General features: G+C 34.7%; 1 protein-coding gene across 5 annotated transcripts in view; it reads left to right on the top strand.

The window, feature by feature from the left end:
* Positions 1-22,067, top strand: part of DENND1B (DENN domain containing 1B) — a 206,639-nt gene that overhangs the window by 128,379 nt on the left and 56,193 nt on the right. For all 5 annotated transcript variants that reach the window (XM_060178489.1, XM_060178493.1, XM_060178490.1 and 2 more), the window contains 3 exons: positions 3,308-3,353; positions 6,058-6,159; positions 20,366-20,491. In XM_060178489.1, coding sequence (XP_060034472.1) covers positions 3,308-3,353; positions 6,058-6,159; positions 20,366-20,491 — 274 coding nt within the window. The remainder of the gene's footprint in view (positions 1-3,307; positions 3,354-6,057; positions 6,160-20,365; positions 20,492-22,067) is intronic.

The following is a 22,067-nucleotide window of genomic DNA, read 5'->3' as shown; positions in this document are numbered from 1 at the left end:
TGTCCTTAGGAAAATTTCATAGGATTTCAATAGGTTAGCTACTACTCTTGGCTCTGCTATTTGAAATCTGGTCTATCTAGTGTTCCTTAATATCTAAAGAGGATATTTTAAAGGCATAAATGTTTTAACATAAATGTTTTTAAAAGTGCTATGAAATTTGAGATGTATGTAATTCTTTATTAAAAATCTTGTGAGTAGGATAACTTAATACTAGCATGAACTGCAAGGTTGTATAGTCATCTTAGTCACTTTTAATTATTTTGGATGTTTGGGAGGATTTGACATATTAAAGATTCTGGACATTCCCTTCCCTATTTTGTGAAAATTGCCTTCTCTTGGTTATAAGAGCCCAGAATTGCTAGTGACACTCTTTGAATTCTGTGGCTCTTCAGAAGGAAACTCAGGGATGATAACTTGAATGAGGAAAGTTACCAGCCTTCTTCAGTTTAAGCAGAAGTGAAGTAGCCCACATTTACTCCTCCAATTCCTATTTGGAAACAGAAAAATTTGTTAAGTCTTAAGGCTATCAAAGCCTAGAAATAGTTCTCAACTTCCAGTCATATAAAGTATCAGAGTATCAAATAAATTCCAGATGGATATATATATATATATATATATATATATATATATATACATATATACTTTTCTTTAAATACAGAGGTTAAAGAAATAAAGTAAATACAGAAGACAAGTAGAATCTAGTATAATAAGGAATAATATACAGGGTAATGAGAAAATTTTTTTGTGTGTGGATTCTGGATTTATAAATTGTTGATTATCCTTAAATTTGGAACTGTTTGAGATTACTTTGACAACTTAATCAGTTGACGTCTGTTAATTACTATTATAGTTACCTATTACTGAGTTGTTTTTTTAATTTTTTATTTATAAAAAGGAAACATTGACTAAACCATAGGATAAGAGGGGTACAGTTTCACACAAATCCCACCACCAGAACTCTGTATCCCATCCCCTCCCCTGATAGCTTTCTTATTCTTTAACCCTCTTGGAGTATGGACCCAAGGTCATTGTGGGATGCAGAAGCTGGAAGGTTTGGCTTCTGTAATTGCTTCCCCGCTGAATATGGGTGTTGACAGGTCGATCCATACTCCCAGCCTGTCTTTCTCTTTCCCTAGTGGGGTAGGGCTATGGGAAAGCAGAGCTCCAGGTCACATTGGTGGGGTTGTCTGCCCAGGGAAGTCTGGTTGGCATCATGCTAGCATCTGGAACCTGGTAGTTGAAAAGAGAGTTAACATACAAAGCCAAATTGTTGATCAATCATGAACCTAAAGGCTGGAATAGTGCAGATGAAGAGTTGGGGGGGGGGTCTCAATTTTGTAGACAGCTAGTAGACATATTTTAGTTATATTCCAAAGGGCCTGTGACTATACTAGTTTTTCTTTTTTTCCCTGAGCCTGAAATCTGTCATGCAGGTGGACCCAAGTTATTGTCTGGGGAGATGATGTCATGGCTGGAAAAAGTACCAGAAAGGTGGATCAGGGAAGAGAGTAGCTCCCTAATACGGGAAAGGGGTATAAATAGTGTTGACTGTAAACACCATCGATTTGATATGACCAGGGGCCCATATTCATCTTAGGAGCCTATGTGACCTCTGCATCCCTGTAGATCTGAGCTCACATTCTGTGGTCATGAGTAGGAACATTCCAAGTTGTCCCGATATCGGCCCATATTCCTCAGGTGTAGCGTAGAGTATGTTGTCCAGCCTCCCTTTGGAGGATGGAACATTCTCAACCATTGTTGATCCAAGTTGAGGGCAAGGTCCTATGGGGACCCATAAAGGGGTCTATTGTGTTGTTCCTGATAGAAATGACCGGTAACAATGGAGAGAGGGATTGATTCGAGGTCTAGGCCATCATGTCTGTTTGGGATATTACTGAGTCTTAATAGCAAAGTGGACATGCAAGAGTTAGGACAGACCTATTCTGATATTACTGGCAGTGACATTTGGAAAATTATGCGAATCCTTCAGGAAAGAAGATTAACTGTTTCCGTTGACAGGAAAGATTTACATTAGGTTTAACACAAGTATGTCTGTGAAATTATTGTCTAAAGTATCTCTAAATATCTCTTTATTTGTATATCTTCTGTAGCCTTTGTAGTTACTCTCTTTTTCTTGTTAAGTAATGTTTAAACTTTGTTGATGTTTTTGTGAAGCCTGCTCCAGGGTGACTGTTTCAGTAGAGATAGAGAGAGAGAGAGAGGGTGAAAAAGAGAGGGAGATCTGGAGAGAGAGAGAAAGACATGACAGGACCAGATCTTACCCTAGTGCAGTGGGGGACCAGATTTGAATCTGGGTCAAATGCGTGAGCTGTATTGCCAGCCATGATATTTTAATTGTTTGAAATATCCAAGGCATATAATTTGTTTTAATTTCATGAGAAAAATTTGAAACTACTAGTATTTTTACTTTTATATATTTATGTACATAATATCCTTTAATGTATATGCTGTCTCCTAGTGTATAAGACTCACAGGGGAATATACTTTTTTTTTGCCTCCAGAGTTATCGTTGGGTAAGCATTACAAATTCACTGCTCCTGGTGGCCTTTTTTTCCATTTTATTGAAAATGAAAAATTGAGAGGGGCAGGATAAAGATATATATATATATATATATATATATATATATATATATATATATAGAGAGAGAGAGAGAGAGAGAGAGAGAGAGACATACAGGCCTGATTTCCCATTTCTGAAGCATTCCTCCTGCAGGTGGGGAGCCAAGGGCTCAAAACAGGATCTTTGCTCATGACACTGAGTATATTACTATGCGTGCTTAACCAGGTGCACTACTGCCTGGCCCTGGGAATATACTTTCTTTATTACTATTGCACCCAAGCTTTAGGCCACATCTTGTATGTTCAATTAATTATTTCAATATTATTCATGTGGTGTTGTAGTAAAAGAAAGCATAAAAATAGAATGATAGCAGTAGAGGGGGAACTTGTTTAGATATTATCTCTAACTGCCAAACGGTGCCTGACAGTGAGTGGCCTTGGAAAAGAAGACGAAATAGTCACTTCAGTGAACACCTGATGGTGACTGATCACTCAAAATATCCGTGACATTAAGTATGTCCCTAATATTCTTAAACTGTTTTTATAAGTCATTTTTATGTTTTTTATAGAAATTACCTTAATGTGAATATTAGTGACCTCTGGAGTATTTTCACTTAATATATAAAATATGTGAAAGTGTTATGTTAAGACTGTGCACTTGATAGAAAAATTTAAGCATTTTTAAATGAAAGATATGAACATATGCATATATATTCTTTTAATTTAGTGCCCCAATGCCATACCTGATTGGAGTACACTCCAGCCTCATAGAGGTGAGTATCTTTCAGATATGAGAGTGATAAATTAATTCAAAATACTACTACTACAGCAGATTTGTCTTATAAAAAGAGTATCAATGGAATAATGCAAACCAATCACTAGTTCCATATTTGGCATTAGCTTACATGATCATTTTTAAAAGCTACTGTGGAAGTAATTTAATTTTAATGAGTGTACTAAATGACCTTTCTTTTGAAAAATATTTTATTTATTTACTAATGAGAAAGATAGGAGGAGAGAGAGAAAGAACCAGATAACATTCTGGTACATGTGCTGTTGAGGATTGGTCTCAGGACCTCATGCTTGAGAATCCAATGCTTTATCTATTGCACTACCTCCCAGACCACACTAAATAATCTTTCTTAGTGACACCAAATCCATGAAAATGGTTTATATTTGATATAGTCCATATGGTAATTTTTTAAAAATAAAAACTTCAATCCTCCATGAACCACTTTTTCATTGTACTTGGGATATTTTCTACCTGTTTCTTTGTCAGATCTGTATTAGAACAGTTAAGAGTTTATATAATTATGGGTCATAATGGTAAAGTATTTTTATTTTTTAAAACTTTACTTTGAATCAGTTCATTAGTGTGCTTTTTCAAAGTATGGCCTTAGTTGTAATTATTTCACATTTACTAATCATAAACTATAAAATTTGAATGTAGCATTACAGTTTTTGCTATTTCAGCCTTATTGGGAATTTAAAATACAGTTTTTTTTTCTCTGTCATCAACACCATTTATAAAAGGATATTCTCACTTGAATCTATAGTGATCTATAGTGAAGAATTTTTAACTTCAAACATTTTTTAAAAAAATACTCTTTAAACTTTATTTTATTTAATAGAGAGAAATTTAGAGGGAAAGAGGATGGAGAGGCACACCCACGCATGTGCACACACACACACACACACACACACACACACACACACACACACACACACACACACACACACACACACACACACACACACACACACTGCATTATTTCTTCACCACAGGAGAAGCCTCCCCACTGCAGTTGAGAGACACTGGGCTTAAAGCCAGGTCTGGCCCCTGTCTTCACACATCTTAGCCTTGAAACTCAGTAAGATTTCTGGAGATTTTTCTTTAAGATCATTATGCTCTTTCTCCTAAAAAAAATACAAACAAAAGACTTAGATCAAAAGGCTAGCTGACTTCAGTAGTATTCAGATAAATTTCTTTTTGCTGATTGTGCTAATTGTATATTTAACTTTAACTTTTCCACTGACTTCTAGTGAAAAACCTAAATATGGAGGCCCAGGTGGTGGCACACCTAGCTAAGCACACACATTACAGTGCACAAGGATCCTGGGTTCAAGTCCCTGGTCCCCACCTGCAGAGGAAAAGCTTCACAAGTGGTGAAGCAAGGCTGCAGGCATCTCTGTCTCCTTCCTTCTCCCCCAATCTCAATCTCTCCCTGTCTCTATCCAATAATAAATAAATAGAGATTTAAAAAATTTAAAAAACGTATGGCAGACTTTGTTTTCTTGTTTGTTATATCCAGCATTGGCCCTTGTTTTGCTAATTAGGGCAGCTCTTACTGATCACTTTAAAACTCCTGAGAATCTTGCATGGAGTCATGACCCTCTGGGAATATTGACTTACGAATTCAACATATGCCATAGTTTTGGTTGTTTTCTTTTAGTCACAATATAAGGACAATGACTAACTGCTTAATCATGAATTACGAATATAGTGTAACAAAGTTCTCTGGTAGGTTTAATTTAAAAAAATAAATATTGAAATCCAGATGGGATAACATTATGACTATATTTGTTAATTTTTTGAAAATCTGTTACATGTGAAGGTGTTTACAGTAAAAGGATTAAATGTATTAAATGAAGCATTAATAAATAGCTTATTTATCTGTTATTAAGTTATGGAATATGTGACTGGCATTTTATAGATCATTTAATTTGATATCCCTTTGCAAATTTAATAAAGGACAGTGATGTTTTAAATATACACTTAGGTTTGTCACATATATATTGAACCCCCATAGTCAAAAGTCAGTACATCTTTTAAGGAGTGAGGTCAGGAATTTCTTGTCCCTTAAAGCAGTGTCTTACAGTAATAGTACACTCTACCTTTACATTGGCTTCTGTCATTAAATGAGAATGTTTAGAACCTTGATCAGACTGGCTGCAGGTTTTTTACCCATTATATTCCAGACTTATAGAATTGCCCTAATAGCTTTATTTGGATTAATTGTGACTAAGAAAATATAATGACGTCTTCAGGATTGTCTTTAAATTTGTTGAGTACTTAGCTATTAGTACTAATAGCTATAGAATTGGTCACAGGTTCTTATATTAGAGAATTGAATACATTTGGGAAAATTTAATGACATTAGTGTTTACAGATTATTCTGACTGTGCTCATTTTGAAATCCTTGTTGTAATAGCTCTTGCATAGTTAAATTATTTTCTGTACCTTCAGACAATATTTAGGTGAGCAGACATTCCACTTTTATCATTTTTAACCAAATATTTTTGAATCGTACAGATAAACTTTCTTTTTGATAAGGCAAAGTTATTTGCATTCTTTATAATATTCTTTTTTTCCTGTTCAGTTGGATAATGAATTAAGTTTTTTTCTGAGGTTCTTAAGCTATAGTTTTGGTGAGAAGAATATATTAAGATGTTACTCTTATTTGTGTTTTTAAACAGAGAGTGAAAAATAAATCACTGGAAGACGTGGTTATGCTAAATGTTGACATGAACACTCTAGAATCGCCATTTAATGACTTGAACAGCCTACCTAGTGATGTGGTAAGTTTGAAGGATTTTTTTTCCCGGTAAACACACATACACACAGAGACACGCAAAGATGTACAGACACACTTATGGACATGTCCCTGTGTGTATGTTATCTACTGTACCCTTGAACCACCAAGAGTTGCTTTCCCACTTAAAAAAAAAACTGAAATAAAAGTGCATGGGGTGTGAGACAAATCAATGTAGATTCTATTTAATATTCTTACCTTTTGGCAGTTGAGATGTTAAGTAGAACATTCTACCTTTATTGTAAAAGTAGGATCATAATTAAAAAGCTAGATGCATTCATTAGGCAGAGTTTCTTTAAACATAAGTCTCTTCATCTCATCTTAATCATTATATTACAAAGTAGGCATTTCTGTCTGCCTAGTGGCATGTCTTGCAAAAGAATGAGAGAGTATTTGAAGGCAAGAAGAAGAAGGGGGCCAATTATCGGCTTTTGCTTCCCTGCCACCTGCCAGCGCTTTTCCTTTTAATTAATGATCTGATGGCACTGGTCAATATAATAAGAAATGCTTGTACAGTTGGGGTCAGAAAATTCTGGCTTTGATCTCCCTCAACTTTCTGAAACATTTATTTGTTTTCTCTAAATTATTTCAGTTTTATTTTAATCTTTTCTATCCTGCTGGGGGCCATAAGAATGAAAACCTATACTGTTTGTCATTTGCTTTGGCAGAGCAAAGACTACTTGCTTAGAATTCTATTTGTAAATTAAACTGCAAACCCAGTTTGTCATAAAAGACATCTGATCCTTTTGAAATGACGAAACTGTCTTTTGTCTGTAAAGGCTGATAAATTAAGTGCCAGTTTTCTTGTGGTCTTTGATCTTGCAGAGGAGGGAGGGGTGTGTGTGTGTGTGTGTGTGTGTGTGTACATGCATGTGTATGCCTGCAATGCCTGCAGCTTATAATAAGATATATTCTGCATTTCATGGTACATAGTCTCCAAAAATGTATTTTTGGCCTTCACATACCTTCAATTGTTGCTATAGTTATGTTTTAATGGCTAATTAAAGATACCTTTATAACAAAGTTCAAACTTAAAATAACTTCCCTTTTCTTTTTTTTAGGGATATTAAAAATTGGAGGGAAATTCAGAATATATGTTTTCTCTAAAATTACAAATACTTTGAGGTTATTGTTAGCAGTGTGAAACATGAATTAAAAAATATCAAAAAATATAGTCTGATTGTTTTTAAGACTAGTGACAGGAAAATATGATTTTAGTATGAAATCAGATTAGCTATGCTTACAAATAACCTAAAATACTTGCTGACCTTGAAGCAAATTAAATTGAATTACCTTATCTTACTGTAATAAAATTTATGTTGTGAATGAACATATCTAAGCGCAGGCCAGTGAAGAATTAAATGATCATTTTAGCTCATTATAACTAGATTCTCTCATTATAAAAATTGTAGAGAAGTTGCATATTAGAGTTACTCATTTAGAAATCCATCAAAGTATTCTTTATCCAGCAGAGAAATAACTATGAAAATAAAGTGCTAACTTTTAAAGATCTTTTCCATATGTGCATATATTTCTTTTTCTATTGCATCAAGTAGGGGTTGTTAATTTAAAATGAAAAGGAAAGAGAAAGAAAAGAAGAGCAAAAGCAGGCTTTTGTGTCCTATTGATATTTTATAGTCATTTTTAATGATGATCCTTTCCCTGAGAATAACAAATTTTAATTGTAACCTTTTTGATGGTCAATTGTTTTTAATTTGAGAAGTACTAATTTCCTAGAGAAATTGAAGTATTAAAGCATGTATTTAAACATATGCATGCTTTTAAATAATATTCACAAAATGTAAAAAACCTAAAATACAGTAACAGGAGGGATCATCTCATAGTCTACTTATTTGCAACAATCTACTGAATATAACTGCAGTATTAAAAAGCAGAGATAAAAAGGAATACTGTAAGATTATATGAATATAACTATGATTGAAAATGAAGATCACAGACTTTGTAACAAATTTGAGAAAATGAATACATTGAAAAAGTTTTCGAGCTAGGACTATTTTCTAAAAGTATGATGTTTTTTAAAGTTGCTGTTATTTCTAGAAGTATCTTTGGAAGTTGATTCTTTAACCTCTTATAAATTTAATTCTTTGATCAGTTTTTAAGAGCTATCTCTCATAATTCCTTAGTAAGTAAAGCATCCTGTCATATTTTCTAGAATTGAAAATATGTTAAACAAGTTATGTGAAAATCATCAGTGATCTCACTGGTATTTTGTGATTTGATTTAACAAAATGTACTCAAAGCCCAAGAATATCGCTGTTGATATTGTTTGTTTAATGAATTAACTGATGTTTAAATTGGAGGCCTTTTAAAATGAGTCACCAAAGCTTTTAAATTATACTTACAGGATAGATGTCTTTCAGTGCATATGCACTCTGTTATTATGTCAGCTTGACCAGTGGTCTTGGCTGTTCAAAGGTCAGTGGTCACAGTTGTCCTGAATTACTAGTTCTTTTTTCCTGTGGACCCTCTGCTGTGTTGCATGCTGTAATCTTCTTAATGGCTTCATTCCAATATTCACACATAATATTTTAGATTTATTGACTGTTAGAAATACTACCATGCCAGTAGCAGTTCCGCTACTCTTAAGGTATTTAAAATTGGAAAAATAAATCAGGGCAAAGCTTTCAGGAATCCTTTGTTTTCCTTAGTGGAGGGGAAAAAATTCTCTTCCTGTCTTCTGACAAGAACACTTGTTTTTTGATTTCATCATTTCACTGTAGATTTGGATCATTAAAAGGAAAAAAAAAAAACCCAGGTTTATTGAGAGTGATTTTAATGATATTGATTACATGAAATAACTTTTAAAAGCAGTAAATACATTAAAATAGTTTTTGACTGTCAATAAAGTATAATATCTTTTTAGTGGCTATGCAGAGACATACTTTCCAATATATGTTGTTTTACTGTTTTGAAATAAAAATATAAACTTTAAGTGTATGTAGCAGTATCAATTAAAGTTAATGTTATTGTGAGGTTTTTTTTTTTAAGTATAGGAGAAAAACCAATTGGGTTAATATAATATTTGAAATATCAGATAAGCTCATTTAAATGCACCTTGATAGCCCTATTTCACACTATGTCCAAAATTTAACATCAATTACATGACTTACAATGTTTTTCTAAAACATTATTCATTTTTAGTTATGACACCTATAGGACTAATTTTGAAAATTGTTACTATTTAAAAATGATAAATGAGACAACCATTTATCAGAAAATTTAATTAATTAAAATTATCATGAAATCTAGGAATTGCATCTTCATATGAGTAGAAAATTTAAACAATTGTAACTAGCTGATGAAAAGTTAGACCTGACATCTTGAAAAAGTTATTGCTTTAGAATATTCATTACTAGAAAAGTCATTTTTCACATATATTATTTAATCGACTAAGTGATTTTAACTCATTAGCTTCTAAAAGAATGTATTTTGTGATAGGTCTTATCACTATTTTCGATGATTATGGCATGCGCTATTCTGTTAATGTTGATAGATATTATCAAACTTTAGCTTATAATGTTTTTTTTTAATTTTATTTATGACTGGATAGTGACAGAAATTGAGAGGGGAGAAGGAGGTAAGCAGGGCAAGAGACAGAAACCTAGAATCTACTCTACTTCACAGTTCATGAAGCTTTCTCCCTGTAGGTGGAAACTGGGGCTTGAACCCTGCCCGGTCCTTGTGTGCTGTAGTGTGCGTGCTTAACCAGGTGTGCCCCTGCCTGGCCCCAGCTCATATAAGTTTACCTCAGACTTATGCCCCAAACACTACATCATCATTCTTTATGTAAATATAATATATAGCATAATAATGTTTTTAAAATTAATTAAATTAATGTTTTAAAATTAAATACAGAAAGTTATTCTGCACTCTGATCTTTTTAATGAAATGTCAGCATGAGTATTCCAAATTGGAATTGTCATTACTGTTTCCAGAACTCATTTTCTCCTTATATTTCATATTTTTTGAAACTTACTTTTCTCTTTTATACTATGAGGGTGTGTAGCAAGTATTTTATGCCTAAGAGTTCACTGTAACCTATGGTATGTTATGAGATTTTCTATGAAATTTCTTAATTTCTAAACATTGAAAAGACCTTATGAGAAATAAACTCATCTAAAATACCTATGTTTCATAAGGATTCTTTCAAGTATCACATGAGGGAGGAGTAAGTTAATGATCTTATTCTGATAGGAAAAAGAAGATTATAAATAGCTCCATGTTACAAAAAGCATTACAAATATAAGGAGCCACAATAGGGAAAAAGCAAACTCTGACTTTAAATGAAATGGATAGGTATCTACATTCAGGTGACTTAATTTGGGAAAAAAAGAATATGTGGAGAAGAAATGACTTTTTCAGAGAATTTTTAAAATCAGTTTTAAAAAATGTATAAAGAGAAATTCAGCTCCTAGAACCATGCAAATAGTCAATAGATATGTTTAATTCATTGACTGTTTAACCTAACATGAAGGTTCAGTATGTGAAATTATCATAGAATCTGTCATAAAGGAGGGAAAAGACCCCAGAGAATATTATATTAGTTCCAGGTTTGTCACAGCTTTGCTGTAGCCTTTATCATTTCGTCTCTAAAGTGGATGGAGTTCTCAATAAATTCTAACAGTTCCCAGGTTGACAAAGATAACCCAGTTTAATTTAGATTCTGGAATAACATAGAGAACTTTTTTAAAATTAAGTTTAATGGAATAGATTTCAGGAGATGAATACTGCTCTCAGTATGCCTTTGGAGAAATGTAGTCATGTGCTCTCAGTTCCCAACTGTTAGAATTTAGGCGTTTAAATATGCATTTCTCCGCCTCACAGCTTGCTTGATTCCCTGCTTTGTGAACCTCAGGACTTGAGTAAAATGATTGTTGAAGGGAAATAGGGGTGTGCCTTTTACTATTATTGTTATTTTCGTGATACGAGTTGCTAATAAAGTCAGTGTTTTCTTCCTTTCTTAGAATGACTACCCAAAACATTTTTATAAAGATTCGTGTCATCTAACTTGCATAGCCAAAAAAAAAAGCACCTGGAAGCTGGTTTCTACTTTTCTTGATTGTGAATGCAACTTTACATTCCCTCTGTCTGGAAAAGGAGATTGTGTTTATGATAGCACTCAGTGTGCTTTTGCACACTACTTGGGGTGGGGGTGGGGGTCTTTAGACATTTACCAGCCTTTTAAATAGTTACTTTTAGAAATGTAATTATTTTTAAATTACTTTATAAGTGCAGTGCTGTAGCTTTTGCTATTTTCCTACAGTTTATGGTATATATTTCAAAATATTAACACCAAACACAAAAGCAAATCAAAACTCCAAAATCTGAACTAAATCAGGTCTCTAAACATTTAAAAGGTCTTTGTTATTTTTCTCAGTTGAATAAAAAAATGACTACAGGATACGCCATTAGCAGTTCCCTCCTTACATCTCTGTACTTTGCCATTTTAATCTATAATGTATTGTGGCTCTTCGTGACTTTAAGTGTTCTTGAAACTATTTGACTTCCTTAGGACTTTTCATTCCCAAGCAAATTACCTTTTCTCCTAATGCTTATTTCTCCTTATATCTCTTTATCTTGATATATGCCTACTTCTTTTTTGTTTTTCAAGCCCCTGCTCCCCACCTTCAGGATACAGGTATCTTTCTCTTTCCCTCCCTATCTCCCCAACCTCACTCAATTTCTCTCTGTCCTATCTGATTTTAATTAGAAAGGAAAACAGCTGCCAGGAGCAGTAGATTGTAGTGCCGGCACCAAGCCCCAGCAATAACCCTGGTGGCATTCAGGAAGAAGGTGGGGAAAGGAAAGGGGAAAAGGAAGAGGAAAAGGAGGAAGAAAAAGAATGAAGAGGAGGAGGAGGAAGAGGAAGAAAGACATTTCATGATGTTATAACTGCCATGCATCAGTTCCTCTGCTGGATCTGGATAAAGTCAGTTGGGCACCTTCTGAAAAGAGCTCAGCATTTAGATGCCACTTAAAATATCTGTGATTCATGTGAGGAGGTGAAAAACAACATGAACAGGAATTTGAACGAAGTCAATTCCTGGATGACTTTGAGGGTTCGGAATTTGAATGGAGGAAGTAACTGTAGATGTGGTAGAAGCAGCGAGAGAGCTAGGATAGAAGGGGAGTTGGAGGACCTAGGTTCAGGATATATGCTTATTTCTGTATCTATATCCATATCCATTTTACCTTGATTTTGGCTTTAACAGTCATTAATCATTTTTAATTTCTTTCTCGTGCTGTAAGTTCTTGACTTTTCCATATTCAGTAGAAGTTCTATATGCATGATATTGTGAACACTGTCAGAGTAGTGGCTCTCAAATCTTGGTGGCATCATAATGACTGCGTGAACTTTCAAATACATTATTTTCTTGGATCCAATCACAGCTATTTTGATAGTCACCCAGAGAAATTGATATAGAAGTGTGCTAGGGACTGTTGTGTAGCTCTGTTCACTTATTTACTCAATGTGTATTTATCCTGTGTAGTTTTATTAGTATAGGACATAGATATAGAGTAATTTAGAGGAAGATACACATGCTCACACGGTTTAAACAAGCACACCTAATACTACACGTTGAGAAAATGTTATCAAGGAACAGGGCACAGTACAAGAGAATACTTAGGGGGATCCTAATTTAGATTAAGGGTGAGATGAGGAGATTGGACAGGTTTTCAGCTCAGTGACACAGAGCATAATGTTTGGTACAGTGGGGAATTATTTTATACAGAAAGGATGTCTTGACTCTGAGAGTTCCAGTTATTCTCCAGGAAAACAGTAAAGGTGGCAAGCCTGGGACTGTTTTTGTTTGTGTATGTGGCTTGGGTGGAAACTAATGCTGTGCCAGTTCCATTAAGGATCACCAATATGAGAAATTATGAAAGCAGCCAGGAGTCAGAGGTCTCAGATATCTCTATACTGGTGTTTCTCCTTCAAGTGCAGTATTATTTCAGGTACAGGGTAAGATTCTGTAACATAGTCTTAACTGTTCATTCTAACATCCAGAGAGAAATTGACTTGTCTCCTATATAAGAAGTAAGAGGTAGTTGTCTAGGGGTATTGTGTAATGTCACCACCCTCGACTCAGCATATATTTGCAGTTGTAAGTATTCCTCTTTGTCTAACTCACCTCAGGGCAAAGCAGGGCTGGGGAAGATGGACTAGGGAATCCATTTAGGAATGTGGTCTGGGTGTGTCACATCCATTCTCAGCTCATCTTCCTAACCGTTACCAGACACACGGCCACACCACATGTGTTTATGGACAATCACGAATTTAACTCAGATTAATCACGAATTTAACTCAGATTAACCCAGGACCAGGAAAAAATTCGAATTTCTGTTATCAAAGAAAAAAATAGCCTGAAAATTGTCTATGAGTAAGTTAAACAAAATGGCAGTGGAGTGAGGCATAGTATGTACACAAGTTCTGCTACAGAGAAAAATTGAAAAAAAGAAACCAAAATTCCGCACCACACCCACCCCCAGAGTTCTGTATCCCAAGTCTCCTATCTCCCAAAGATACCAGTATAGTTCTCACTAGTCTTCGAAACAATTTGCTTGTTTCCATTTTTTTTCCAAGTTCATGTGTATCCCTAGATTCCACATATGAGTGGTACATATGGTAGTTGCTGTTAATCTCCTTACTTACTTCACTAAGTATGATCACCTCCACTCCCATGCATTTTGTCCCAAAGGACACAGTATTCCTTTTTTGATTGCAGAGTGCTATTCCATGGGATATACACCCCATAGCTTCTTCATCTAGTCATCTGTTGATGGGCATTTAGGCTGCTTCCATTCTTTGGCTTTTGTGAGGAACGTAGCTATGAACGTAGCTTTGAATCACTGGAGATTTTTAGCAGTGTGTCCACTCTGACTTTTAAAAAATGCCATCTTGGGTTTGGCATTGTGACGGTTACTAAATACAAAAAATAAAGCAGGATGATCACTTAATCATTTGCATGATCAGAGGCTATTGACACTATTGTTGGTGAGCTATGATAGTTCCTTGAACTTGATAGTGGCAGCGACTTAGAGAAAAGTATACAGGCTTAAATCTATCAGAGATTGAATTGAAGGGTCTTGGTGATGTACAGGGGATATGTGAAAGAATGACTTGTTGAAGATGACTTACTTCTTCTTCTAGCGTTTGCCCTTCTTCCGTAGCCAGTCAACAGCATCAGGTTGAGGCTGATGTAGAGTTTCGAGACCTCCTTTGAATCTGGAGAGGTGGCAGTCGTTGACTATGTGGGTCATAGTCTGTCTGTAGCCGCAGGGGCAGTTCGGGTCGTCTCTGGCTCCCCAGCGATGGAACATAGCGGCGCACCGGCCATGGCCTGTTCAATAGCGATTGAGGAGGGCCCAATCATAACGTGCTAGGTCAAAGCCGGCTTGACGCTTACAGGGGTCTGTGATGAGGTGTTTGTTCTTGACCTCAGCTGACTGCCAATTCTGTTTCCAAGAGTCTGGAACAGAGAAGTTCAGTGTAGGCGTAGGGGACAGATTGGGTGACGAGACGTCAAGCGTTGAACAGGGTGGGCGAAGATATCCGCGTATATTGGCAGGTCCGGTCGAGCGTAGACGTGGGAAATGAACTTAGATGATGCCGCATCCCGACGAATATCTGGTGGGGCGATGTTGCTAAGAACTGGCAGCCATGGAACCGGGGTGGAACAGATGGTTCCAGAAATGATCCTCATGGAGGAATATAATTTGGAATCGACCAAGTGGACATGGGGGCTACGGAACCATACTGGGGCACAGTATTCTGCAGTGGAATAGCATCATGCCAGAGATGATGATCGTAGTGTGGAAGCGCTCGCGCCCCATGAGGAGCTGGCCAGTCTTGCAATGATGTTATTCCTCGCACCCACCTTTGCTGCAGTTTTTATGAGATGTTCGTGAAATGATAGAGTGCGATCGAGAGTAACGCCAAGATAGACTGGCTGGGCTTCATGCCGGATTCTCGTATCGCCAAGCTGCACATTAAGCTCACGTGATCCCTTTTCAGCAACTAGATGAATGAAAAATGACATTAGAAGCATTTGTAAGACATTGGACTTGTGTTGGAGACAAGAATTCCCTGAAAGGAAAATGGCTGTATCTGACATCACACTAGTTAGGTTTTAGTAGGTTATTTACTATCCAAAGAAATAATGTAATTATACCATACTCAGAGAATATGTCACAGGATTTTCATTTCATAAAAGTTAAAGGTTATTCTTTTCAACCTTAAATAGAAGATTATAAGAAAAGTATATGAAGAGTAGAATATTAATTTTGTTTTTTTAAAAACAATATTGGAAGAATTAGTAGCGATGTGACATGTGCTTTCTCTTACAGCTAATTTCTTTCACGGAAGAATGAAATTATTTAACCTGAAAAAATTGTAAAACTGATAGCTATTGAAAGCATAAACTTTCTGATGTCTGAGTTTTGAAAGTATAGTTCCATAAACAGAGGTATTAAAAGCATCATAAGAGAACTTTACTCCTGTTCTTTTTTTGCCAGAGTCACTTTCCACAACTTCTCAGAGCTCCTTTCTATGTTGGATGCTATTCAATAACATTTTGTCAAAAAAAATAATAAAACCCAACAATATTTTAAGTCAAAAAAGTAAAAGCATCATAAAGATTGTGTGGGCTCTCTGAATGTTATTGGTGAGCATTTATTTATACCATGATGTTTTGTAATCCTAAAACACAAAAATGTAATTCTGAGTATAGTGACAAATTTATTTTTCTGCAAAGACACATCTAAAAACCGTTATTTTTCTGAAAATTCAGGTACTATATGCTCTCTCTTCCTAACTCCCATTTGGCACAATTATTTCATTACTCAGACTTCGTGCACATGCCCTGCACTCCTTTAATTTATACCTATTTGCTGTGTTTACTCACTTAATTCCTTTCTTTTATTCACAGTCACTTTAGTGCTAAGAAGGTAGACGTGGAGAGTCAGTGGCAATATTATTCATGTTGCAGTGAGCTCCCACTGTGCTAAAATCCAGGTTATAATTCTTCCTGTGGATAGCTGCTTGGAGGTCTGAATTCTCATTGTAGGAAAGGAATTTAATCATTTGATTAGAGCAATGAAGTGATGTTTATCTCTCAAGTTTATTTCACTATTTAACTTTGTGTGTGTACAAAGGGTTTACTACTAGTAAACCTAGTTAAACTAAGAATATAATAAAGCAAGAGAAAAAACAGCACAAAGAAAACTTCCAGATTGAATGAAAAATGTCACAAAGAAAATGAGTTTTGAAGGATACTTTAGCCAATGGAGAATGAGACTATCTTAATTTCTTAAGCAACAAAGACAAAAACAACATATACTTTTTTTTTCTCAATATCAGTTAACAGTTTTCCAGTGTCACATTGTAGGATGATGTGATAATGACCATGTGGTTATGGTTTCATGGGGTTTTTTTTGTTTGTTTTTTGCCTTCAGGGTTATTGCTGGGGCTCAGTGCCTACACTACAAATCCACTACTCCTGGTGGCCATTTTTTCCACTGTTGTTGTCGCTGCTGCTGTTGTTGTTATTGTATAGGACAGAGAAAAATTGCAAGAAGAGGGGAATCCAGTGAGGGGAGAGAACAATAGACACCTGCAGCCCTGCTTCACTGCTTGTGAAGCGACCCCCCCATAGGTGGGGAGCTAGGGGCTGGAACCCGGATATCCTTGTGCAACGCACTATGTGTGCTTAATCCTCTGCGCTTCTGCCGGCCTCCTCATGTTTTTGTTTGTTTTAATTTAGAAATACATGTGAGTATGAAGTTAAATGTGGAAATGCACATTTATTTCATAAGCAAATTTAGAAAGTTGTAGGTTAAAGCAAAATAAATAAATAAATACCATTTCCTGGACCCAGTATTGAGCAAATGCAGAAGAAACAGCACAATTTTTATAGACAAAAACTGCTAAAAGCTAATTAGCACAGTAAGGGCAGGGTAACTGGTGATAATTTACTCCAGTAATCTGAAGGCCAGGAAAATAAGTAGGTTGATGCAGTGATTGTATATCAGAGTAATATCCTTTTATCTGAAACTAAAACTTTCATTGTCAGAGGTTAATTTTGAGCATTTGTTAAGCACTTTGAAACACCGAACTGTCCTTCAGGTCTCTGAAAAGCCGGAGCAATTTCAGATCTGTTGACAGTTGAACCTCACCTACATAAAAACTCTCCTCATGCACTTTATAATATGTCTAGATGATATAATATAACATATATAATATATCATATATCTATATGAAGTTAGTTTGCTCATGTACAGTAGCACAGCCTAGTAGAAATATTGATCTCATAAACATTAAAATTTTCTAGTATTAAAAGGGAAAATGAAAGTTAATTTTAATATATGATATTTAAACAGATACATTGAATATTGTTTTACCATGTAATCAGTGTAAAATTGATTAGATAGTTTTATATTTTTGGACATTAAGTCTTAAAATACATTGTACATTTTTATATTTACAGCAAGTCTCAATTAGTAGTCATATTTAAAATATTTGTGTGTCTAATATTGTAATAGCATCATTCTAGAAAAAGTGTTTTTTTTTTTCTTATTTTCTACACAACTCCTGAGGGAACTGAGGAGCTATCTTTGGCCAGTTTGGGAATCAGAGGCCACCTATTCATTATTTGTTTTTTAGGAAGGACTTGAGGCAATATAGCTGGGTCACACAATTAGGGAGCTAAGAGCTTAGATATAATAGAGGCTAAGGAATGATTTGACTCAGTTCTATTCTGTGTCAGCATATGTGCTCCAGTCATCTTGAAGAGTATTTGATTTGTGGATAACGAATTTTCAATTTCATATTTTATGTAATAATACACTATGGAATTTTTTACTGTGATACATAGCATTACATTTATTATTATCATTATTTTATTTTCAGAACAAAAAATGTAGACATTAGTGACTTCATGCATCATGGTGGAAATAGACCCAAGTTGGGGGTGAGAGTGTTTTGCAGACACTTTTCTCCAGGAGATGAGAGATTGTACCATGTGTCAACAACTGGACATGTGGCAAGTAAGCCATTAACCCCTGGTCCTCAGTAAAAAAAAGAAACACATTTAGTTTTAAGCAGAGCATCACTCAACTCTGCCTTGTATTGATGCCAGGCTTTGAACCTGGCCTCTCTGGGTACCTCAGGCATGAAATTCTTTTGCTCTACCACTGGTGTTATCTCTCCAGCCTACCATTTTACTTTTTAGAAAACTTTGAAAGGCTAGACTCATATATTTTCTATCATTAATCTAATAGAGTAATGAAATACACATACTGCTATTCATTCCTGTTTTCTTTCAAAGATACATGAAACCCACAATTAATATTGTGAACTCCAGATAAAGTATACTAAGTCCAAATATTGAAATTTGCCTCATTTAACTGTATTTATTGTTTGAATATGTGAGTTCCCTAAAAATAGCTATATTTTCAGGCTAGATTTTAATAAAGTAACTTAAATGAATCCTGGTTTATGCACATTGTGGGCTAAATGAATTAGACACTAAACTTTTATCTGGATCTGTGGAGATTGGATATAAATTGAAAAGATCACAGCTATGGGGAGAAGACCTATCTTGCAAGGGCCTTTCTGCATAGATTATGAATATCATAACTCAATAATTTTTTCAAAACTTTGGTTATAATTGGACCCAATGGGGGTCTCTTTCTTTGATCAGATCACAGTAACTGTGACTTTACATTGGAAAATGTCACTTCTGTGAAGGTTTATCACCTGTAGAGCTGGTCTTTCCTCTGATGCTGTGTTCATTTCTCATTAGCATTATTCAAAGTTTAGTTGTTAATTAGGTTGACACTTCAATTACAATCATCATCTACAAAAGTAAGTAGTCAGGACTGCTTGCATAAAGAAATAAAAGTATGCCTTCTTGCATTTATATGTAAAAGAGAAATGACATTATTTTGTTATATGGTATTTTTATAAGAACATCTTCTGTGTTATCCACAGTTTATTCCATTAGTTTTTTTCTTTCTTTTCCCATTCTTGTAAGGAAAGCAGAGGTTTTTTTTTTTTTTTTTTCCTGTGATTTCATGTTTCCATGTGAAATGTTGGTGATTAAATGTGAACATTAATATTTTTAGGTTTACAGAATGTAATTTTCTATTATTGTGAGAAATGTTGGTTTAGTCAGTTTGATGCATAGGAATGTATCCTGTCACTCGATTTAAAAATAAGAATATATATCAGTAGTGTAACTGCACCTAGCAAATATTAATCTACATAAGAACTTTTCAAAAGTAATTACTGAAAATACACAAACCTGGAATCAAAAGAAATGCAAGAGAGATTATAACAAATATAAGTGATTTTTATAACTATGCATATTCCTAGATAATTTTTTTCTTTTGATTTAGAAATATTGGTACTTTAATTAGATTACTGGTTCATAAGGCAGTGATAGTGAAGTCAAATTTATTAGTCAAGAAACTGGACAGAACCTGATTTAAATCACAGTTTGTCATTTATTAGCTGTATGGTGAAGGCAAATCGACTAACATCTTTAAACCTATATTTTTCATTTACAAATGGTAACGCAAATGCTTTTCCAGAAAAGACTGTTGTGAAGATTAAATGAGACAGCACTTTTAGCAGAATTCTTCACTTATTCCCTAAAACTTTCACTTTGCACTTCTCTTTTATCTAATAATGGTGAAAACCATTCAACAAATGTCTGAGAAATTGCATATACAAGTGAGGTTTCCAAAAATAAAATAAAATGCTAAGTGATCCTGAAGCGCCTATAACAAATAATCTTACATACCAGAAATGAACGATACACAACCGGCTTCATCTCAAAACAAGTAGACACATGTTGTAATTGCTAAAAATCTGCAGAAAAGTGGCTCACAAGCAGTTTACTGTAAAATAATTAAAGCTTATTTATGTCAAGAGGCCTTGGGAAAAAAAAAGAGAGCATAAACCAATTTGCATTAGCACGTTACTGTGGGTTCCTGCTTTCAATTAGCAGACCAGCAGGTGCTCTCTGCAGTTTAAAAGATAAGCTATCAGGGAGGAGGATGAGTTTTTGGCTGACCTGCAAACACTGTGATTTGCGTGCTGATTGGGTTCGTACCTCGCTGTACCAATTTCCGAGGTGTTAATTTAACTGTTCCTCTCTGTCATGCAGGTCTCGGCCCTGAAAAATAAACTGAAGAAGCAGTCTACAGCTACTGGGAATGGAGTAGCTAGGGCCTTTCTTAGGGCACAGGCTGCTTTGTTTGGATCCTACAGAGATGCACTGAGATACAAACCTGTAAGCGTTTTCTTTCATCACTCATTAATTTGTTCTTCTATGACTTTTTAGAGTGGGGCAGCAAAGAGAACATCTCAAGATCACATTTAAGAAAAAAAAAAAGAATAAAGCCTTTTAAAGTCCAAAATGATATTTAAAACATTACGCTCCACTTACAACTTAATTTTTAGTTATCCTAGTATTAGTTTCTGTTGTGTATCACCATTCATTGTTCTAAAATTAGAATATTTACCCATTATTAATTAATGATGGTTTAATGCATTTTAAAGTACTTAGTGATCTTGCTAAGATCTCAAAGAAATGAGCTAGATAATTGAATTTACTTGACTAATGGCTTTGAAAGTTATAAGTCCAATAAATGTCTGAAGATGGGACATAAAATTTTTATATTATTTAGAAATGTATTGTCTTTCTAGCTCATGCTACTTCTAAATAACTATCTGTTAACATATTCTAGCTCACCATGCAGTTTGTTTTTTGCTTTAATAACCAGAGAATTATAATTGTGTGTAATTGTAGTCAAGTTCTTAGATGGTGTCAAAACAGTGCAAATCAAAATGGTGTGATATAGTGATGATTACTATACTGCCTTTACATGGCCAGATAAATTTCAGTGGATGAAAACATTGAATTTAGTTGTAAGTAACCAGAATATCTGCTTTCTAAGAAGAATTTCATCATTATTAAACTGTGAACCTTGACCCATTTCCTTGGTCTTCCCATTTATAAAGTTGAAAATTATTATGCCTTCCCGACATACCTTTTAGCATTACAATGTAAACACTATAAAAATTATGGAATACTGAAGAAATAGGGATGAGTTACACCCTTTCTAAACTAATTTCTGAATTAGCAGTATTCAGGCAGTGACTCTTAGACCTCTGAGAAAATGCACTGTTAGAAGGAGTCTTACTGTGTGTGCAGCTCAGTCGCTGTACTCTGCTAGCTAGACATCAGCATTATGTACTTACTGAATTGTGTGCCTGTGACTACTTAGCGTGTTCATCTTTTTCAAGAAAACAGGTGTATTGTGTTTTATATACACACATTAAAGCATATATGATACATGAAGTGCCTCCAGAAATTGCCAGTTGTCAGGTCATATTGTTAAAAAGTTTGGAAACAGCCATCTGTTTTATGGTAGAACATATTCATATTCAGACTACTAAATATCAATTAAAGCATTAAAAATGAGTTTAGAAGACAAAATTAATGATTCCTTTTATTTGTCGGTTTTTAAAAAGAAGAATCATTTCTTTTTGCATTTACAGAGAGTAAACACAAATACAGAGAGTAATTAAAAATACCACTACTTGAATTTTGCCTCATCTACAAACTTTTCTAATCTTTATAACAAGCATCTCTTAAAAAAAAAAAGCATTGTGAAGAACTTCATGTGTAAAAAGTGGAGTGAGTTGAAGAGAAAATTTTCTTACATGAGTTAAATTATTAGTGTATTGGGTGCTGGGTTGGGTTATAAAAATATCATGTTCACATTAATTACCATTATAATTTCATTTCCTCCCTTGAACTTTTGTTTTTACATTTCTTCTAACTCTGTATTTGAATGGAAGTT

Source organism: Erinaceus europaeus, chromosome 19 (genome assembly GCF_950295315.1).
Source record: "Erinaceus europaeus chromosome 19, mEriEur2.1, whole genome shotgun sequence".
NCBI lineage: Eukaryota > Metazoa > Chordata > Mammalia > Eulipotyphla > Erinaceidae > Erinaceus > Erinaceus europaeus.
The sequence above is the reverse complement of the archived record's forward strand: the minus strand, read 5'-3'. Positions and strand labels throughout refer to the sequence as shown.